The 23,849-nt window shown below is 35.6% G+C and overlaps 1 protein-coding gene across 1 annotated transcript; it reads left to right on the top strand.

Annotated features, from left to right (window-relative positions):
• The first annotated feature begins 1,065 nt into the window (after window positions 1-1,065).
• Window positions 1,066-16,401, top strand: LOC145964264 (uncharacterized). The gene is made up of 14 exons (XM_083086817.1): window positions 1,066-1,303; window positions 8,078-8,173; window positions 8,241-8,372; window positions 8,560-8,748; window positions 8,882-9,151; window positions 9,342-9,486; window positions 9,557-9,729; window positions 10,016-10,216; window positions 10,500-10,643; window positions 11,522-11,685; window positions 12,336-12,444; window positions 12,988-13,224; window positions 14,657-14,826; window positions 15,184-16,401. Exons 1-14 carry the CDS (start codon window positions 1,211-1,213, stop codon window positions 15,323-15,325), a joined length of 2,265 nt encoding a protein of 754 aa, XP_082942943.1. The 5' UTR covers window positions 1,066-1,210; the 3' UTR covers window positions 15,326-16,401.
• The last annotated feature ends 7,448 nt before the right edge of the window (window positions 16,402-23,849 follow it).

Here is a 23,849-nt window from a genome sequence, read left to right on the forward strand (position 1 = left end):
TTATTTTAAGAGAAATCGTGTAAAATATTTAATTTTTTATAACAATTATATTTATCAGTTGTCGATAATATAGAATGTTATTTTAATAAGATCCTTAGATCAAAAGTGCTGAATTTATGAAGAGAAATGTTGTAATGGAAGATGCAAAATTATGCTACAGATGGTGCCACCTATTCCTTTCGCGCAGGATGATAGAAAATGGTTGAATGGCGATGCCAAAACCTTCTTCTCTTTATCAATTATCAATAAAAAAAAAAAGGATGATAAAAAATAATCTCAAGAAACTTTGAAATCTCCGCAAGTAAAATATAAAATAAAGAAGATATTTATAAATTTGCTACCATAAATTTCTGAGAAGGTAGAGATGATAGTCGATAATAAATTGTTATTGTTATATTCTATTAATGATTAATATACAAAGTTATTTATACTTTTAGAGAGATGACAAAATTGGGACAAACATGCTTTCATGTTTTATTATCAAAAATTCATTTTACAATCAATTATTCGCTAAATGCGCGTAATATTTCTCATATTTTATATAAATATTGTCAAAATAAAACGAAGCAGGATAAAATAAATATAGTCACGATTTTACAATTTGTGTTAGACTATCCTTTTGAACGAATTTTAAAATAGATAATTTGTGAGAGAGACATATTTTAAATACATTGAGAGAGACATATATGTTCTATTTTTTTCCATTAAATAACATAATAAAATAAATAAGTAAATAATATATTTCTATATTTATTTATTTATAAAACTAATATCAACTAGGATAAAGTTCTAAGATTCACCATAAAAAAAGAGAGAAAACATAATAAAATAAATAAGTAAATAATATATATTTATTTATTTATAAACTAATATCAATGAGGTTAAAATTCTAAAATTCACCAAAAAAAGAAAGAGAGAGAGAGAAAGGCTTGCATTGTCTATGCAAGAAAGTCGCGCATTTTATCGAAGCAGCAGAGCCTCGGACGGCTCCTTCACTTCGAGGGAAGCGCGCGCAAAGAGCGCGGGCTGTTTTCTCGGATCGATGCGTTTCGATCGCACGCGTCGGCGTTTAAGTCGCGGAGGCGCTTCGTCGGCGTCGCCGCTGGTTCTTGCCCGTTCCCAGGCAGGCCCGTTTCGCGTTCGAGAATGTCGCGTTCGCGTTGAGGTCTCTCTCCCCGCTCGTTAGGAGGCCCGAGGACGGAAGGACGGGATGGCGTCTGACGACGCCGAGACGCGGGAGGCGCAGGAAGCCGAGGAGGACCTGAGGATCTTCGAGACGCTCTGCATCTCGTCGCCGCAGAAGGTCAATCGATGGCAATCCATCTGCATCTCCTCACCTGCGACCTATCGGTCGTAATATAATGCACGCGCACTCATTCACGCACTGCTATTGTATACACACATACGTCATTTTTCGCACACGTATAGAATAGCGTTTAAGAAGAATCAGAATTATTTGTCACAAGTGTGGAGTACGAAATTGTATATTTTCATTTTGCTAAATAAAACATGTCAGACTGACGTGGACACGAATCTACGATGATAATATCTAGGAATATTATTGCTAGGAGCTTATTAAAACTTGTAAAGCACTAAGAATATTTATATTTTTGTCAAATAATCCCTCTAATCACATAAATATTTTGCAAGAATAAATACGCATGATGAGAAATAATATATAATTAGAGCTTACTATCATGATTATAAAATTATTCCGATATTTTCTAAATACAATGTAACAAGAATTTCACTCGAATTTTATAAAGAGTTTTTGTATTTTAGAGAGTCGTAAACGCGCGTAATATGTCGCGCGAACTATATCACACTGGCTTATCGCCCCTTCTGTCGTTGCATCAGTGCTTATGTACATATATATATATGCAACATGCACATACGCATTCACATGCTAATCGTACGTGCGGTCACGTGCATACCCGTATCACCCACCACAAAGGCTCTCATTGTATACATACCAGTACACGGTGTGTCTATCGAAGGGCAACAGATCGATGGCAGAAATGCGCAATATTGATCACTTTACACGATCGGCATGATTATTCGATGGGTCATTGATTGCCATTGGATCGATTCGTCGTCTTGGAACGCGGCCAGTTTTTAGGTAACGCGAGTTATTTCTGATCAAAGAAAAATTACGTAGGAATCATAGAGATCTGAGAAGTATAAATGTCGTGTCTCTCGACATTGATAAAAGGATTTCAGTGTTTTCTTTTTATTCTTGCGTATATTCCGAGTTTTGCTGTGACATTTCTGCTTTCTTGAAAAATGCAAGAGATGAAAATTTGCCATTGTAATGCAGAATTTAAATTATTCAAGTCTGTCTAACAATGTCCAGATGCGCTCTCTTCTCTTTCTGCGTAATAACATTTCATTTTTAGAATTCGAGTTTAAAATATTGCAAAACGTATTGCGATGCTACTAAATAATTGTTACAATTGATGGAGCAAAAATAAAGGGGAATAACAAATTAATTTTTATATTAAACAATCATGGAAAATAAACAAATCACGCGATCTGTGTAATCTGTGTCTTAAGTATCTCCAAACTCATCGTTCGAGACCGTCTCTTGCCTCGTTGCTGATTGCTGTGTAATTAGACGATTCGTGCGTCTAATTTGCAGGCAGGATTCCGTCACGCGCTCTCATCATTATCACTCCCTTTTCTCTTATCACTCCAGACTCGCGCGAATCGCGCGACCGCTTATCGACTCGCGAATAAGGGTCGCGTTGCCATAGCGTTGCACAGGGAATCGATTTCACCTGTCGCTGCTACCCCAAACGACCGCACGCGCTGTCGCGTGCTTTCGAAGCCGATCTTAATTTATTGAACACGACCGAAAAGGGATTGACTTATCTTGGTTGGGTGCGCGAGGGGAAGGTCGCGCTGGAGGCTTCGCTAGATTTCATCGAGTTTTATCGATGTTCCGACGTTTAATTTTGTCCCAAGCATCTTTCAAAATTGATTTGACATTTAGGCTTTTGAAAATATCTCTTCCTTTTTTTGCAGATTTAGAAAATGTCATAAATTTTAAAAATTCTCGCAATCTTTAGAAGCTTATTTTTTTATCTTATTTTAACTTTCGATTTATAATATGTGATTAAAAAAATATATTTCTCAATCTGCGTTGTTTATTATTTTGTCTTACTAAAAGCTTCAAACTGTTCATTATTATTCTCTCTCTTAGTGTCTCTAAATATATGCTAAATATAATCCTTTTTTTCTTTTTTCAAAATTACATAGAAAATGAATCATATATCTTTCTTAAAATCACGTTTAAAAATATAAAATAGTAATAATATAATAATATTATTTTATATAATTAGAGAGCTAGATAATATTAGTATAATTGTATAGATATAGGTTTGATTTCATTGATATTCGGTTATTTTGATGCATTGCATATAATTATGCTAACCTATATAATTATGACGAACAAATAAATTCATGCAATATTCTATATCGGCTATATTTGTTGACATATTAATATACCGATATTTCGCAGCTTTAATTACCTGTACATTTTAGTAGGCTTGCTTCCGAAATAAATTTAGATTCCTTCTCTAGCTCTCTTTTTTTCTCTTTTTGTTTCTCTCTAATGTCCCTCTTAAATATTAGAACACATATTGTAATTTTAAAAATCAAACATATCTATATGAGAAAATATGATCATACACTTACATAATTAACTTAATAACTTAAATTAATACGATCTTGTAAAAAATATAATTTTATTTTATTTTATTAATTTTATTCGAACAAATCCAGGATTTTATGTTTTTGCACTTTGTTATATAATCTTCTTACTATCTAAAAGATTTTACCTCTTTATTTAATGTGGAATATTTTCATATAAAGCATCAGCGAAGGAGAATATTTATCTATTGTATTGAGAATATTTATACTTGTGCTTACTCTTATAAAAGTTAATATAGATGAATGTTTATCTTCGACGGAAAAAATGTAGGTAAATATAATCGCTTATTTTGTTTACAATATAAATTTCATTTACATGTAAATATAATGTGAAGCAAAATTCATAAAAAGGAAAATGGTCGATCAATATTTATTAAAGTACCATTGGAAATATTGGATTCTAAATAAACCCATAGAGAGAGAGTTTAATCGCCATTTTCTTAAAAATGCAATATCACATATATTTTAATCGCTTCAAAAACCTCTTGATACAAATCTTGCAAAAAATTGTTATATCGCATTTGATTGAAGTAATATCTCTCTCATTGAATAACATAATATTATTTTATTCAATAGTATGCTCTTAAATTTAATGTAAACATGCCGGCGACGTGTAAATCATGTAGATTTAACATAAGTACAGGAGCAAACGTTGCTCATGCAAGGCGCGTACATTCATTTTTTCAAGTGTGACAACTTTTTTCACTTTTAATGAACTGAGATGGTGTAAGATTCGCGGTGTATCATTTAAACTTTCAACGGGGAGGGAGAGGCAAGATTTAAATTACTTTAACATTGTTTCTTAAAACACTCACGTACTCTCATTGCAATTTTATTGCGATTTTATTACGGTCGTGCGTACGAAATTTCGTGTTCGCGTTGTGCCGGCAAAATGCTGAGAGAGACCATGATGGGGAATTTACAAATTTTTTACACGAGTACGTGCACAGGATGCCTCACGCCGGCTTTGCTGTAATCCCTCCAGTGTAAGCAGAGCTCGCTGGCGCGCTTTCGAGTAAATATCAACTGTATACAGGTCGCGCGGTTCCCGGAGATTCTCGGGATATTTATTGGAGACCCCGGCAGAATATAATAAATTATATTCAATATCATATCGGGTTTAAGCACCGTGGAAATTCGCGGTATTACACGAGACACGGAATCGTGCCATTAACAACAGCCATTGAAACTGTTTTCGGATCATGAAGCGAGAAGGAGAGATATAATAACACGAATCCCGTTCGGTCGACGACCTGTCGCGTAATTGAATCGCGAGATAATTGATGCGACGTACACAGGATCGCGGATTCTGATTTTAATCTGATTCCCAGGAAGATAGTACACATTGAATTAAACACTCGTAAACTCGTCCAGACCGGTGATAGATGTTAATTCGTCCCCGACATACATCGGATGAACGCAATATCCCGTGCATTTGATTTCCTTTCAATTTTACGTTAAAACTACACACTATCGTATGTTTATCGACAAAATCTGAAAGCTTTTTAATCAGAAAAAATAACAGATTTTCATCGAAAATAAAATAAAATAAAAATACTTTGTTCTTTTTATCTATTTCTTTTCTCTATATTCTATATCGTATCTTACGTATCCATGCTTTGTACTCATTAAAATTAGAAGGTTCTATGTAAGAACTACATTATTGCGGAAACATTAACCCTGCAAATTCGGTGAGTATATTTCATTGTACCGTGTTCGGTTCCACGATGATATTCTCGTCCCGATATCTCCGATGACGTAGACTTCGCGAGCATAGATTTTCGCGTGCAGATACCTGAGGCCGCGGGGTCGGCCCTGGTACAATTCGGATCACGTAACCCGCCGTCGTAAGCAGACGAAACTTCACTATTGTAACTGCCTGTGCCGCGCGTGTATCCGATTGTCCTGGAAATTGGCGACGGTCGCAAGAGCGTCTCGTACCTCGCGAGGGATGGAAACAATATTTGCGATCGGCTACCGGGACTTCGAATGCGAGAATTCTGCGTCGAGTATTCTATTCGAACTTCAAGAGCGGGCTTTGGGAATACGAAGCGTCCTGGCACGTAAATACTATCGTGTGGAGGGATTCCTGCGGGAATAGATCCAATGGGCAAGACCAGGTAATTGATCATGTTTTCGAGCGAACATTAAATGGGACGCGTCGTTGAAGTTGATTCGACTGTGAGAATAAGTGCTATTAGGAACGTGGTACCTTCGCGATTAATTGCTCTTTCTGCCAAGGAAATTTGAAAGTTAGAAGAATCTTTATCTTTTTACGAGAGTTTAATTATTAGTTATATTAATGATTACTTTCAATTAATTCACTTTTAATTAATTTCACGTCATGCATTTCGTAGAATGAAATATCCGAATACGTTATTAAAATGGAGCTTCTTCGTTAACTAAATGCAATCCAATCAGTATGAGTATTAGATGTCATAGTAGTAGAGTGAATGTGTAAGTTTCCTATGCATGAAGATACTTTCATTTACAACTTTGCACCGTATTTGTTCCATTATCATTTCGTTCCCGACTTTTGTTTGCATTCAAACGGAATAAGATAGTTATTACAAAGTTATATTACAATCTATTCCCGCGTTTGCAGACTTGCAAGTAAGATGGAGAGACAGAAAGAGAGAGAAAGAGAGATTTTATGTACATTATTTTTTACAGGTAAAAACTTTTAGTCTGTTTGTAATCGTAATTACGACGAAATAAATCCCCATTGAATGTGTACTTGGACTTAATTTCACGTTGTGAGAATAATTCAACGGGATATATTTAATTTCACGTGAATCGTATAACGAGTCAGATTTATTAAAAAGTAATTAAACGCATCGAATGTATCAGCATAAAAACGAGAGAAAAGCAATTCTGCGTGTATGACGAGTTAGATCACCGTGAAATATTTAATTAGAACGACGATAATTATCGATATAAATATATCAACCGTATATTCGTTGCTTAATAATAATAATATTCGGACATTCCGCTGCATCCTTTCAATATGGCTTGATGGATTTAATCATCATTTTAAAGCCGAATCACATTTCATCGCGAGTTAACGGATTTGCGTTGATCAACGTGTAAAGTGATCCATAATACCGATCGCGTATTTTATTTTCTTAGCAAATTGCATCTAAAAAAATATTTTCGTGCAATATATGAATATGTGAACGCAATCCTTTGACGTATCACTGTTGATTCGCTCGAGTATTGGTATATGTATATTTTGGAACGCAAAATACTTCCACTGTCATTTTTTAATAATAGTCATTCGAATTTTGCCGCAGGCAATTTCATTTAATATAGTCTCTTCTTCACAATAATGTTTTTCCGAAATGTTCTAGCAAAATATCGTTGCGCTTGAAAATAAGAAAACAGAGGATAAAATTAATCTCATTTTCTACATTAGAAAAATATTAATATAATATTAAAGTGATTGATTTTTAGACGGAAGGAATTAAGCGTCAGTTACTCTTTCATTGAAAAATATTTCTATACAATAACAAAAGAAAATTGATTTCACGAATTTCAAAAAATTCATATGCTAATAATATTTTGTCTAATCTCGTTGCATTTTAAAATACACGAATATCCAAGAATACCGTTCTAAGAATAGCCTTGATGAGCCAACTTATCCACATTGTGGTCGACATTTCTACGATCCGGCGGCAATTTCAGACGTACTTAATGGCTGAGACGCAAATCGAGGCGCAAATCGCCTTGTAAGGTTTCCGTCGTGGAAGCTTAAATGGACGTCGTTACCGCCGGCAGAGATCATAGGTATATCTACGGTACTCGCGAATCTTCGTGTTCTCTCTGAGCGTGGCATAGGTCGGAGGTCGGAACTTCAGAAGCCGCTAATCTATTCTCGGCTTTTAAACGAGCGCTTCGGCATCAAGCCTTCTCTCGGCAAGGTAGAAAGGACTTCGGGAAATAAAATCGCCTTCTTTACGACGAGTCTTCTCCCTCCTGCGGCGAAACCCAACGGGAGTCCCGTTTACGACTTGGCGCGATACACACAGCAAGATTGATAATTTATAGCAATTGTCACTCCAACTTCTTTCGTGTACAAGAGATGCAACTATGAGATGCAACTGAGAGATTCATAAAAGTACGAAAACGACGGTAATGAGTAAGCAAACATGTCTATCACCGACCGACGTTTTCACATAGCTTATTTATTGTTGTTCATTAAACATTCGATGTTAATCCCAGAGATAATCACAATTTGAAACTTTTAATTCTCGGGATAATTAAAAGAAATTTCTATAAAAAAATCCCGAACGCTGCGAATGAATATAACAATGTAAAAATATTTTTATCCGCTTTGAAAACGAGGCAACTGAATGTCTGGTTTCAGGCGGATCCGGACGACGCTATGACTCATGATCTGACGACTACTTTGAGGAGCGAATTGGCAGCTCTCGAGTACAAACGAGACAGGCTCATGTCCGAGGTAAACCAGATTATCCGTTCTTCGCTTCGGAATTGATCGCGTTATTAATTCAACGGCGCTTGTTTAGCTGCAAGAGATGAAGAGTATCGTGAGATCGCGGGACCAGAGGGTCGTGGAGTTGCAGGTGGAAGCCGATCAGCTTCGAGAGCAAGCAGCCAGGCAAAATTCCGTCGTTTCCAGTCTCAAGAAACGCATTCAGGTTAATTTGTTTCTGCAATAAGCGAACGATTAAAGGATTCCTTCGTTAATGCTTGTCGAGATAATTTGTTTCTTCCTTTTTGCTTGTGTCTTCCGTGAAGAAAATTTCGACAACGAATTCATAGAATCCGTAGTCGATAGGATAGTAGATTCGCGACACGTTTCACAGAATTCAATAACGATTTTAGGAACTTGAAGAGAGAGAGAGAAATCTCTATGCGTCCCAAGGTAGGAGTGAGATCACGATACAAGGTCTGCAACGTGACGTAAAATACCACGAGGAAAAGGTCCGAGAGTACGACAAGAAAATTCGACAATTGGAGCATAACATATCTGAGGAGATTCAATTGAAGGAGCGCGCACGTCTGAATCTGCAGGTGCCATATGCTATTTCAATATGCGCTTCCACACTATTGACGCAGCCATTTATACTATTTCGCTGGAAAAAATCGCATCAACCTTTTCTTCTCTCCAACATTAAAATCGCATTTTCGATATCTGCTTCGACAGGATTTTGTGCGAAGGTTGGCACACGCGTTGAACGCCGAGTACTGCGAAACGGCGCATCACAGTCCAGAGATGGTGATTCACAAAGCCGAGGAGCTTGTGCAAGAGGTGAACCGACTGCGAACGAAGAGCACGAACGTCGAGACGCAGTTGACGGGCATCGAGGTAGATTTCAGAACCTGCAGAGACGCTCTTGAGCGTACCACTACGGAAAAGGAACAGTTACAGAGACAAGTGTCTGTTCAACTGGTCGACATAGATCGTCTGCGTCAGGTACGAGAATGAAAATTTTACCTATTGAATTTGTAAAAATAATTCTCTTTTAGTTTATTAAAATATATGATTATAGCTATTAATTATTTCGAGCATCAAAATCTAATTATAAATAAATTAAAAATAAATAAATTATAAATAAATATCATGAAAGAAATGTTACACCATTAATTATTTACCGATATATCAGGACAAGGAGTGCGTGGAAATGCAATATAGGGTCGCGGAGAAGGACATGAACGACCTGAGGGACAAACTTGTGACCGTAAACAGAAGTTTAACTAGTGCGACGGGGAATATATCCAATCAAGAAGCGCTCATCTGCCAATTACGAGGTAAACTCTCTCACGATTGATTGACTCTCGTGATAATTCGTACCTCTGATAATTTATACCTCTCTTGCAGAGGACCTGAAGGTCCGTGAGGAGAAGACGCAACGCGTACAAAATGACCTACGTCATCTCCTAGAGTCTTTGGCGATTCTCGTCAGTACACCCAATCGATTCGTCGAGTCTCACGAAAACGCAATTAAGGATCGCATCCGAGAGATCTTGGCGGACAACAAGGATCAATCGCTAGTAGCTCATCATGCACTTGATATCGTCAAAATCATCTTAAGCCAAAACCACATATGCGCGATTCTTGCTTGAGAAAAGATGAATTTTTTAAATGTAAATTATTTTCTTCGCTTTGAAATTTTCGTCGAAATAGCTCATTTTAATTTTTATATGTCGAGAATCTCATAGAAATATCGAAACTTTTAGGAAATTCGTATATTTTCGGTCTTGGCATACGAAGGACGATTTTAATCGGAGCGACATTGATATTTATAACGTCTCATGAGCTCGTTTTCTTTTTCCGCAGAAAATACAAGGTCTTCGGGATAAGGTGAACGTTGCGACGGAGTCGACGAATCGACAGAGCGAGTTGGTCGAATCCACGATGATGAAAGTGCGCAGCCTGGAGGATGAACGCGCCGCTTTAGAAGCAAAGATACACAAGTTGGAATCCGAACTTACGAGCAGCGAACTCTCCAGAGAGTCTTTACGCAGAGACAAGCAAACGGTGATTTCAAATGTTCCTATCTCTTGAAAACAGTTTTGATACATAACGTAAAAAAAACAAAGAACTAAAGATGTTATACAATTAATTATAATTGATTCTCTCTTTTTAAATTAGATGAACATTAAATCTATAAAGAAATCTATTTATAAAGAAATAATCTCTAATTAAAATAATATTTTAAAAAGTTCTAATTGGATGCAAAATATTATTTATTTATTCCAGATGTATCGTTATTCATTTTCCATAAATTAATTTTAAGTAATTACATTATAAACTATTTTAGTTTATGATCTTCTTGGATCGACTGGGCAAAGCGATGCAGATGGACGAGATCTCTCAAGAAATCGGGCTCGATCTTCTAACCGAGTCGCTGCTGGTGCGGGCCGAGCAGCTAGCCAGATTGGAGACCGACAAACTAGTCGACAAGGTGAAGGGCACGATCGATATTACGTCTTTCCGATGCCGCTGTCATATTGCTAACATCTTCTCCTTTGTTCTGTGTTTCTTTGTCGTGCAAATCGTGTGCTTACCGCACGCCCGCAGTATTTGTACTCCAGCTATACGACCTTACCGAGGATTCGGCGCGAGCGATCGTTCCACGAGCTTCCTCTCAAAGAAGTAAGCCTTCGGCGCGAGCAAAGCGCCTTAGAGAGAAGCTTCAGAGCATTCTCAGGCATCCTCTTCGTAGATGTTCATTTCGTCCCCTCAGTAGAGTATCTTTAGAAAGAGAAAGATGCTTTTCTCATTTCTCCGTTCCCGTAGGTTTCCCGATACTCTGCGGCCGGATTGAATGCTGGTCCGAGGCTTTGCTTGTGCGGCGCGTAATTGTTGTTTCAAATTGACAGTTTATCGTTTAATGAAGTTCCATTTAATATAGCCGCCTGCGGCGCATCGATATTGCGACCGCTCTTTTCAACGTGAAACAGAACGCTTGCATCAACTTTTAATTAAATAATCTCCGATAACATGTTGATATAGAAAAATATTTTCTCTTTGAAAGAATATTTCTTTATTATAAAAATTTGTTTTCTCGTACATTTAATTATATGTATATTATTTGAGCAATCATGTATATGTCACATATAAGAAACCTCACAACAATATTATTCCATTTCACGCGTTACATCTATGTGTGTTTATGTTTATCCTTCATCAAGTAATAGCTCTCAAATCGATGATTGCACGAGAATAAACTCGGCACTTTTACGTTCTGTATACTTGCACCCTATGTATCATATCCGGAAAATGATTGTATCATCGAGTATTTGACAAATGTAAATTTTTCTTTTTGTTTGTCTCACGCAGACTTCCGTAGTTTATCAGTTGCAACGTCGGGTGCGAACTCTACGGGAGCAATTGCAACGCAGGGACTTGCATCTGGATCTTCTGCGTAGGAAACTATCTCTGCAAGAGGACAGTGTGAGGGTGAAATCGCTGTTGCAGAGCGAACGCGATGAGGCCAACATACGGTTTGTTTTAGAATAGCCTGGGGCCGATTATAACAATTTTAGCCAAATTTCGAACTTTCTTACATGTATACCGTAGCTCGAAATAATTCGTAGAAACTATTATTTGCGCAGAATTTAACCGTGCTTTCTGTCGCACAGCCTGCAAATAAATTTAAATAATCGCGAGAAACTCTCCAGGGAGAAAGTTCGTCAAAATTATTTCTTTGTCTTCTGTATAACAATTAGGGGTTGAAACTATCGTCACGATGTTGCGACAATTAATCCGCGTTACAATTGACCCCAATCTTCCATCTATCTATCGGATGCAACACGTCAGCGGGGAAACAATGCCTATCGACTGGTTGTCGAATGAGAGAAATATGGAGCTGCGGTTTATTGGAAAATTTAACCGGTCCCGAGTGCGCGGCTTTACGTATTCGAAATGCAGCGTAATTTTTCCACGCCGACGGTTACCCATAATTCCTGTTGGCGGTTCGCGGTTTATTCCAAATGCGTCGAATGCATTTCTCCATACGTTCGTCGCCTGCGAACGTTAGGCTGTGTTGGAGGCATCGTTTTTCCCCGATGCTCGATGCGCGAATGGATAGAAAAAAAAACAATAAAAATGAAATGGGGGAAAAGTGCGAGTGGTTTTTCTTCCTCTCTTTCAGCGCGAAGAAGTTGGCGAAACAGGTCGAGCGATCGCAGGTCCAATTATCGGAGGAAAAATCGCGGAATCGAGAGTTGAGCGCACAATTGACGGAAGCCGCAGATTATAAGGCACGTAATTTTCAAGAGTCCGCACTTTTTTAAAATCAGATAAATCCGAATATGCACTTCGCGAAATATGCCACGAAATTTAATGATAATTGCGAGAACAATACGTTGTCTGCATTCAATTCGCGACGTTATAGTTATTCTTATTATTTCGTGAGAAATTTTATTTCTATTAGTAAAATAAATATATTTAATAAGTAATAATTTTTCGTGATACTAATAAAATAATTAAGTGTATATAATGAAAGAATATTATAAAATATGCAGAAGATACATATCTAATATATATCTTTTTGTAACGAAATTTAATTTATATATAATAACATGTTCAGTTTTTTTAATATTCTATTAAATTTTATATATTTATATATTTATTATATTATATATTTTATATATTTTATATATTTATTTTATATATTTATAAGCAACTATCGTATATCGAGAAAGCAAAATTCCTGAATGAATTCTAGTCGCGCGAGGATATCTCATAATCTTGCACCTATCCATCCAGGCGTTTTAACCTACTTTATGGCATTTTCTGAGCAGATAGCTGCGCTGGAACGCAGCCGCAAGATAGAGGAGCTTCAGAAGCGTCTCGTCGAGAGCGAGATGTTGAGAACGCGTTATAACAGAAAGTTGACGATGGCGAAGGAACAGATGAGGACGGCTGCGGAGACAGCCGATCAGGAAAGATCGATTAACGACCATTCCTTGCAGCTTCTCCGCGACGAGCTCGCTCAGGTCAAGCAAAATCTCTCCGATGTCACGAGGAGGGAATCCCAGGTGAGATTATGAGACACATTATTGCTTTCATTTAATTTGCATGCGCCATTTAATCTCTTTTCGCGTTCGTAAGTTCGCGTTGCCGTTTCTTTTTAACGTAGAACAAAATGAATTTGAAGGTGGAAACAGGAATTCTGAATAAATTGACGATTAATATCAAGGAGTCGTACGTCTTGCGTGCCGAAAAAATGCACAAACGCTTGTCTCAATAGCCAATCGTGTATTCGGCACGCGCATTCGTGTATTCCCGTAATTCTGATTTATGATTATTTCTCGTACGCGAATTGAAATACACAAAATAAGTCGCTATAAAGACGATGGCAGAGCCTCGATGCATCACATATACATATTTTTCTCCATTTTTCATACATAAATCGTTTTTAAATAATATACGAATTTTTTCTCTCTCAGATAAGGGAAAGTTCTTTAATCCTTTACGGAAGCACCAAACGAAATTAATTATGCTGGAAAACCATATTTTATATTTCTCGCGCGAAAGTTGTTTCGCCGTTCCTAGCCTTAATCCGAGTCACGAGTTCAAAATACTTTGATCTCTTATTAAAGCACGTCCGCAAGCGCGCCGAGCTTGTTGCTAATACTCCGCAGAGGTACAGGCCAAAGGGGCTCGTTAATTCATTGTGGCAATCTCAATGACTCGCGCGATGGCGGCCATTCGCGTGATTGCGATCTCTTTCGTCGGGTGCATAACGCTTGTTCAGGACGATTCGAAGTGACTTTGCATCGCCGTAATTCGAGGCACGTTCGCGCGCGTCGCCGGCCTGTAAAGCAGATAGTCCCTTCGATTTAAGCTCGTGTTCCGTGAAAGGACTGCGAATCTTGCGTATAACATCGCGGAACTTTATCCCGACGTTGCTCCGCCGTAACTTCGCTTCCTAAAACATGGAACTTTAATTCGCGAAACTTTAGTTTAGAGGGATGGAGTAAGGTGACATTAATTACAATAAATTATGTATAAAGTAGAGTCGAATGTCTCAACTGTAATATTGTACTCTTGCTGCATATCCGTCACATCTGTTAATAAAATAAGCACTGAGATGTCAGAAATTTATAAATAACAAAAGAAAAAAAATAGTATTCAATATCAGAAAAATTTCATCAATATTATAATAATTTAATGTATTTTTATTCATGTTAATATTATTAGATCTCTGCAAAAATTGTGTTCGATTCTACGCGTGCAACTTATTTACTTTTTAAAGCGATATTTATACTAATATAAGTATTTCTATATATTAGAAAAAAACTTTGATAAAAGGAAATTAATATTCCACAAATAAAAATGCGTGTTTCGTCATTTATGTATACGCGGAAACGATTATCTGAACTCGTAAAATGTGCGGCGGATAGAAAAGTTAACACTCGGGCGAGCAAGATACGATTCAATTCGCAAATCGTTCATTTCCTGTCTCAGCTCCAGAGCTTCCGCGTCTCCGTGGCGAAGCTATTGTCGGAGCCAATCTGCACGTCCGATTACGAGATCATTTCGCGGCTGCAGAAAATGGTCGCGGCTCATCGCGACTTTACGATGCTCTCCCGCAGATACGACGAGCCTTTGGAAACAAGTCCCTCGAGGTGCACCAGGTAATAATTAAAGTGTAAAGTAAGAACGCGCGATATTATTTTACGTCGTATATTTTCTACAATTCAAAAAATAAATTTATGATATTGAAATTCAAAAAACAAAAAATGATATTGAAATTCAAAAAACAATTCAAAAAAGTAAATTTATGATATTGAAATTTACAAGAATCGATATTGTAATTTATGACTTATACATGATTTTTGAGAAAAAGAAAAAGAAAAATATTAATATCTTTCAATAAACAGAGGTATATAATTGTTGAGGAAAAAATTTGCACTCGTGAAAATTATTTTCTATCCTAAATTCACAAGCATTCGTGTTATTTTATTACATACAACTTTTTTAAATCATTATAGCATTCATCCGGTTCATCCACCGAGATCGCCCGGTTCACGCTGCACTCGTTACGAAGACAGCGGTTTCGCGGATCCACCGGATCTCCACGACATCGACGATGATTACAGCAAGAGGCCCGTGAGAAGCAGCCTTCTTCCGTGACATCGGCCAAGGTTCAAGTTTTAAACGCGTTCCTGGGGCGATCCTGAGATTAAATGATCACGGTGTCTAATCCACCTTGTCGGAAATTCGAGTTTCCGGTCTCGGAGCCGTAGATTGAACGATATTGCGGGGAATAAGTATTTCGCACGTACGTTTCGTAAAGCGTTACGTTTACCGCGTAAACGACCGACTTTTACGAGATGAAGAGGATCATTCGCGCTTATTTCTATTCGCGATCATCGTTGCCTTACAAATTAGACAACGAGCACGCCATAAGATCGCTCGCACGTCGATCGAGCGATCGAATAGCTCACTCCGATACCGATTCCGATGGAATAAGCGTGAAGAAATATCGAATCATACGATCCACGCTATTACGAAGGAATGGAAAAGGAAATCGACCCAGCGTGTTCTCGTGAAATCGCAATTTTACGCTAATTATTTACCGGCAAGCGTGAGAAATTCCTAACGGATCACATGGAAGTGCGATATGGGACGTCGTAGAGTATCGTGAACGAAAACCGTCAAAAGTGTTCAGCGAAAATTACGCATAGAGTTTAAGATAATTTATTTCGGAAATATTTATACAGGCCGGCCGCGCATGGCGCAGACTTTGATTTATATGTGAATAAAATAACTATTATCGCTATATATGTATACATATTGCTCCTAAAAAAAAAAGATCGCCTGGATGTGCCACTTGAAGCAAGCAATAGAGTCATTAATATGCATCAGAGAATGAAACTGTATCGAGCAAGAATAATCAAACATGGGAAACATGTGCAGATGACGTCACGTGAAATAAAGAAAAACTTTAGCTTGTAAGAAAGTCAGTTTGTCAAGAATTTTGCACAAAAATTTGGAATATGAATTAAGACTGAATAATATAATTTAATTGGATTTTGTGACATTACGTATAAAATCTCAATTTTGTTTGCACTTATTTCATAGAATAAAAGATGTATCTGTCCACATTTTAACAAAAAACTTAGGAATGTTCCCATGTAAATTCTCTTTTACAAAAATTAAAAATATAATTTATAATATAAATTTTTAATTATATGTTATTTATTATACATATGTGTTTCTAATCTTTTCAACGAGAAAACAAATCTTAATTTTATCTAAATTAATTTAGATTGTAAGATCATCTTATTAATTTATATAGTGACTTTCTTAATAAATATTATAATTTGATAAAACTTTTCCAGGACAATGATCCTTAATATCATTAAATTTAATGATGAGACTTTAAGTATATTCTTATAAGAAATATATTAAGTATATATTGTGAAGCAGTGTCTGAGGGAGAGAAAGATAGCCACTTGTGTTCACATAGATAACCCTTCAACCTTATTATTTCTGTCTCGTTTAACGCAGTACGCTCTTTTCTAATCAATTCGAAACAATGCGAAGGGCGTACAAGCGGCGCTCGCACGATTCGTGCGAACCGGTTCACGGTCCGACGAGCGGAGTTCCAGGCGTTCCCCATTTAAATACCATGACGTTGGAGCTACTTCACAACGTATTCACGTAACGCGGGTTCCGATATCAATAATCTCCCGTTGATCGATGACCCGGCCCGAGTATCCGTATTCCAGCGCTCTATTAATTGGCTTCATGATAATTACATCGAGTGCCGAATTGAACGAATGACGGATTTCCTGTTTGCGGTTCCAGCAAAGGGATCGCGAACATGCCTCCTCGTTATGTGCACTCGTCATTAATGGAAGCCTCACTTCCGGCAACACGGTTCCAATTTCCATGCCAGCCGCACTCGTCAATCGATGCCCAAAAATGACGGGCAGGTGGATGACAGGATAACGGTATATCTTCGATCGATATAATATCGAGCCTAATATATCATAATTGTCTGACCGATGATCGGCCTGTAATCCTTCAATCGGTAAGAGCAAAGTTACAACGATGTTAAATTGCGATATAAATGATTATAATCTTATCGATTCCCGTGACTTCAATACTTTACGATCTCCACGTGAACAAAAACTTGCTTATGTCACGATAATAATGGTATTTATGGTTCTCTCTCAGTTTGATTACAGTATTTCTTCTTATTCTCTCTAGAATGTCTTTATAAGCCATTTTTTTTCAAAAAAAGATTACGCGCATTTTTATGGTAGTCTTTAAAAAAGTCCCTTTATTAGATTTTTTTCAAAATTACGAGTAAGGATTGCGAAGAGAATCCTTGTTCAAAAAATAATAATATTATATCATCAACGAGTATATCTTGAAAAGAAAATAAATGAATAGATATTGATTAGATAAATTCATGAATTAAATTTAAGGAATTTTTTTACCTTTTACCTGCAATGCAGAGATAAGATTTTAAAAAATCCCAGTACTAATATACAAATTATTGTCTCATTTAATCCATATCTCTCGTTATAAAAGAATCTTTAAATCTAATTAACATCAGAGGCCCTCTGAGGCATCATCTGCTTATTACTAAATCATATCTCGAAACTTTCTGATGAGAGCGCATTTAATAAACAAGAAGTTACTTTTTTATAAAATAAAAATACTTTTCTCATTTTATAAATGAATCTCTTCTCGTTTATTAAACTTTGTCTAGACGAGCGATCATATCTTGATAACGAGCAGTACAATCGTAGAACAACTTCGTGACATGTGCAACAGAGTGCAAGAATCCTGCAGTCGCCAGGAGTCACGCGAGTCGAGGAGTCGAAGCACACGGGAATGAACGGACGAGGACGGGAGAGAAGGGATATCAGGTCGTACAAGAATCCCTTCGGGGCTCGAATCCTCTTCACGCAAGCGCGCAACCTGGCCGCTCCGGTTTCGCGAAATTCCTCGCGAAAAAATCGATGCGTGTCTTTCAGCATCCGTGACCGATATTTTATTCCGGCCGGATTTACCATCTCGACGACTTTATACAATAATTAAATATAATCTTCTTTTTCCACCCCGATTCTCTTCCCATTTTTCACAAAAATTCCCTCAAACTTCTTCCATTTTCTCTTGAATCGTCCCGTATTTGAATTATTCCCGCAATGATATATATTCTTGCTTATATGCTTGAGAAACTCTCATAATCCAAGAGATTAACATGTCTTTGCGTATGAATGATCCCAAGCACCGTGCGCGATGGTAGAGCGCATTCAGCTCACGCGGTCTGGGTCAATATGGGGTCTAGAATCATGTCGGCAGTAGCTCGAAAGAGAGAGAGAACCGCAAGTAATGATTCTTCCTTTCACGCAAAGTGGAACTCGCAGGAAGCCGCTTTAAATAATACTCGTCGTTACTGGCACATGGACAATCGGGCAATATTACTGTGCAAAAAAGCACGACGTGATGTAGCGATAATGTAAAACTGCGGTTTCTCTCTCAGTTTGTCTTTCTGTCTGTCTCTAACGTATGAAGGTTACGATGGAAATCGCCACAAAAAGACAAGTCGCTTGAAACAATATCCTCCAGGTGACAAAAGGTCGTTGTTTCTAGACAATGCAATTCCTTAAACTTGCTTGCAAAATCTAGCCCCTGTAATCCTCGTAAAAATTCGTACATCTTGTTTTATATTGCATTATTTATGCAGCTGAAATATTTATGTAGCTTACGTAGAAATTAAAAATAAAGCTCTTCTATTGTCAAAATAGTAAAACGCAATTATAATAGGCCAAAAATCATACGATAGATTTTTGTGCTAAATTTACATGTATATTAATACATTAAATATGTACATAAATAAAAACATACGTTTTGGCGCAATGATCTTCTCAGTATTTGTTGTTCAAAATCAAAATATACATAAATTACATTTTACACATTCGAGAAGTAAACAATAATATAAACTTATATCTAATTAATTTATTATATATAAATCTTCATTTATTAAAAGGAGGTATTTGCAATTAATTTATACAGTCGATTGAATGAAAATATAATCCTGATCGTCTTAAAAACATTTTTCGATTCGTAGACAAAGTCTCTGGTAAAGTATACGTCATTTTTATGTCAAGAACGCTAAAAACTGGTTGAAATATGGTTTGCTTTTCCACAGATGCAAGACTGGTTACGTAGAAATGCTATAACTGTTGCAAAATCGCGATTTTCGCCGATCGAATAACAATGAGGAATGCGTGACTGTAAAGTGACATAATTCTTGCAACGTAAAAGTCCAGTCTCGATACAGGAACAAATGGATTAAAGCGGACAGAACATTATTTCGCACTTTCTCATGCTCATTGTTTGCTCCCCGTTCTAACGAACTTAATTGTTCTTGCGCAATCGGCATTCCGTAATATCGCCGACGACATAATTCCAACGCGAGGAGTCGTTACGGGATTCACAAGCGGTTTAATCCATTACGTGAGACGACTGGTCTAACAGATTCGAGTTCTGTTTCAGGTGCGAAGATTTTCGCGAACGGTCCTCCATTTCTACGTCGAGATTAATCGCCCGTGGCACTCTTTAATTGGTCAAATAGAGTCACCTCTGTCATTACATCCTTTCGTGGCAATTGTTCGGCTTTTCACGCGTTTCCGCCTTCTTCGCGTTTTTTACGCGCTCAATCTGAGCGAACAGAGCGATCAGTTATAAAAAATTTTATACGAAATTGATTATTGTATAATCGAGTAGATGATTCGAAAATAATAAAACCTCTTCGACGACATGTATACAAAATGAAATTAATCAAAATGTGTTTTATTCAATATGGAATATTAATCCTTCGAATGCACAATCGCAAACCTGCATAATCTCAAGTTACGAGAGAGTTTAAACATAGATGATATATGCATACTCCGGATGATATTTATACGCGCTTCATCTTCATGACGATCATTATATGCAATCAAGAATTGAAATATTTGCACTTGTTGCCAGTCGTGGATGTGTCTGAGAAATTTTTTGGCAAACGATAGACGCATCAGATGATTCTTACATTCAAAGTATACTAAGGATTCCAAAAAGGTAGCATTGGCAGCAATTGAACCGCAGCTATTTTTCTGATAGAAGGATACAGCTACTTTAACAGATGTAGCTTTCCCTCTCGACGTCGATTTTATGCGCACGCATTTGCGTGCCACGCGTTTTCTCGCATGAACACGACCGTGAAATTTCCGGTAACATTGTAAATTCAATCACGTCTCACCCTGCGCGCGGTTTTATTGACCTATTAGCTATCTATAATTCGTTCTCCAGCATTCCTGTGAGTTGGCGTTTAAAGCAATCAGCTGATGCGTCTGTCAAATTGAAAGCTATTTTCTCCGCGCCCGTTTATAGACAAGACAAGAAGAAAAGGAGAAAGAGAAAGAAAGATCATGAATTGCAAGTGCAGCGATGACTAGTCGCACAAGACAGATTGACGGCACCGTTTCTGAGAGATTCTTTTCTAACTATTTGTTATGCCGAAGATAACTCACGGAACTGGGAAACATATACAATTTAATGTAATGTGCATGTACAAGAGCTGTAAAAGCAGGTTTCGATTGTCGACGAAAATATATGTCATCTTACGTCTTCTAGTAGTCTCCTTATGATATCTCAGAATTTATGGTCTATTTATACAAAACTCAACTACAATTAACTGAAAAAGAAAATGCGCACTCTAGACGCAGCTCAGATTTATTTCATCAAATCCTATCATTTTTAATGGTAATTAATTATCAATATTTCAATATATCGTTTTTTAAACTAATATTTGTTTTATTATTTATTATTATTGTATTATTTACTATTATTATATTATTTTAATTTATGGTTGAAATATGTATCTCATTTTGACACATTATGATTGCGCATTTTCAAGCTCAAAAAGAACAAGAACGCACATTATTTAATTAAATCATGACTGACATTGTGACGCGAAGGTTTTGATTCTTTCTTGACTCTTTCGTAAGAATATAGGTAGAAGGTCCAGAGCCTTAAGATCGCCACAGAGGATCACCAGGCACTCTCATGTCCAAGTTCAGGGCTAACAAGATCCCATCCCGTCTCTCTTGCTCGCGCAAGAGACGTTTCTTGCAACCTTCTCAGCCTCACGTTGGTTCTCCCACTATTTTCCCACAAGCTCTCGACTGGCCACCCTTTATTTCATCATGTTTTATTTTGAGCGGTCCAGTCCAGCCGCTATTTATTTAGCCTTGTTTTAGTCCTCCACAACTCTGGCGAACTCTGGCTTCTCAGCGTGTTCACCCTTTTTTCTTTGCATTGTCTTAAGCGTTTTAATACTAAATAATAGTTATAATTATTATTAGAACTTAAATGTTTTATTGCAATTGATAATACAATTGATAATACATGTACAAAAGAATAAATATATAATAATAAATAAACAATAATGTACACGTGACGTTAAAACATACTTGAAAAGTTTAACACATAATATAAAATGTTAAAAGAATGATTCATAATTCATAAAATTTAATGTTTAAAAAAGTCTGATAAATTTTATAAGTTTTGGAATAGTATTATAATATTTATGCTATTTTGATCACGATTTTTTGTCGTATAAATTGTGATATCACAAAGACGCGTGTGATACAAGACAAAGTATAAATTTTTTATTTTTCATAATCTTAGCAACAATGAAGATAATATATGTATGTATCTCTTTGTACAAAAAATCATAAGAAATATCAAAATGTTAAAAGCAAATTTATTATACATATAATATATAAGACAATCCTATATGGAAGAAATGCGCTGTCATAGAAAATTATGTTGCAAATGTAAAATATAATATCTTTTTTATATCGCAAAATATAAAATTAAAGATTCGAATTAAATGTTATTTACTTTATTATATATTAGCAAAATATACTAGAATATCACCCTATAGCCCGTCTTGCCTATTTGCATCTGTTCACACATATGAAAGTATGGCTAGAAATGATTCAAAAACAACGAGGAGTTAATGAGTAGTATTAAAAATTGACTGATGAAATATATCAATTGATAGCGCTGTAATTTGATAAATATATACAAAAATTTGTGCCGCGCTACGACAAGTACTTCAATTCGAACGGCGATTATATCGAAAAATATATAATGTGCATATATAAATAATTTTTACATGTAATAAAATATTTTTTTTGTTTCTTGTTTTATTTTGTAAGCCTATCGGAAGTTGATTTTTGAATAGTTCTTGTATGTATTTTGTTAAACATCTATTAAAATAGTTTCTTAATATCATGTTAATAAATTTATTTACTTTTTTCACACATCAGAATTTTAGTTAGATGATAGTATTTTAAGTTATTTGATAATGATATAAAAAAGTAATAATGATTATAAATGATTGTGAATAGAAAGTTAATTATACTTGACTAGAATTATACTTGATAATATTTATACTCGATAATAATTATACTTAATAATACTTGATAATTATACTTGAATTGAAAATTCCAAACAAATCAAATTAATAAAATAAGATAATAGTACATGTTAGTTACATGTATGTTAAAATATACAATATAATTTTCGGAAAGATCAGCGAAGTGCAAAGAAAATCTCGCTTTAATACTTGTAGTTAGTGCATATTTTTGTGGTAAATATGCTACTTATCTGTAAGATAAATCTTATAATGAGAGAGGTATAGATTTTATTAAATAAATTTATATACACATATATATATTTAGAGAAAAAATATATATTGTGTGTATATATTATTTTACACACATTATCTACACATATTATATATTAATCATATTATATATTATATATTAATTAAAATTTATTATATATATACATATATGTCACTTGACTAATCTTTTAATATTTTCGTTATTTTTCATAAGAAATAATTTATAAGAATAATCACAGTTTAAAAGATAGTGATAGAACAAAATTTTACTTCTTATACCAAATAAAAATATTTTTTACATTTTTTATACCTGACTACGTGCAAACAAATGCAATGTTCAAATAATAGTATAACTATCGTGTTTATTGTCATTTTTATTTCTTTTAGACAATTTTATATTCAATAATAAATATTACTTTATCTTGAGTTTAAAAAAATAATGTTTAAATAAAATTCAACAATCTGAATAAATCAGAACATTTTGAATTAAATAATATTTATGTCCAAATCACGATTTCTTGTATATAAATAGAGATACTCTATGAAGCTGTAATATTCAAAAGCTGTAGAATTTCAAAGTGTGAATTAGACTTTCGTAAGTTTGCAGCGATGAATACCAAAATATATCTATTTCTATTCGTTACCGTTTTTACGGTTATGTTGATTTCTGATGTTATGGCTGATCCATCAGCTGAAACAAACCCCACTTCGCTCTCACGATCTAAGGTATAAAAATTGTTCAATATATGATTTTGTTTTTATATTTGTTAATATTTATATTTATACACTTAATTATTAATGTTTAATAATTATTAACGACTAATAAATCGTCTATTTACATAATATTATAAAACAAATAATATTGTATATTCTCTGATTCTTTTTGTTAAAACTTATAATAATATTATTATATAATTAAAAATTAAATTAATTTAATATTATTATATAACAAAAATT

This window comes from Camponotus vicinus, unplaced genomic scaffold (assembly GCF_025532165.1).
Source record: "Camponotus vicinus isolate PSW18456_S1 unplaced genomic scaffold, iyCamVici1.0 SCAF_13, whole genome shotgun sequence".
NCBI lineage: Eukaryota > Metazoa > Arthropoda > Insecta > Hymenoptera > Formicidae > Camponotus > Camponotus vicinus.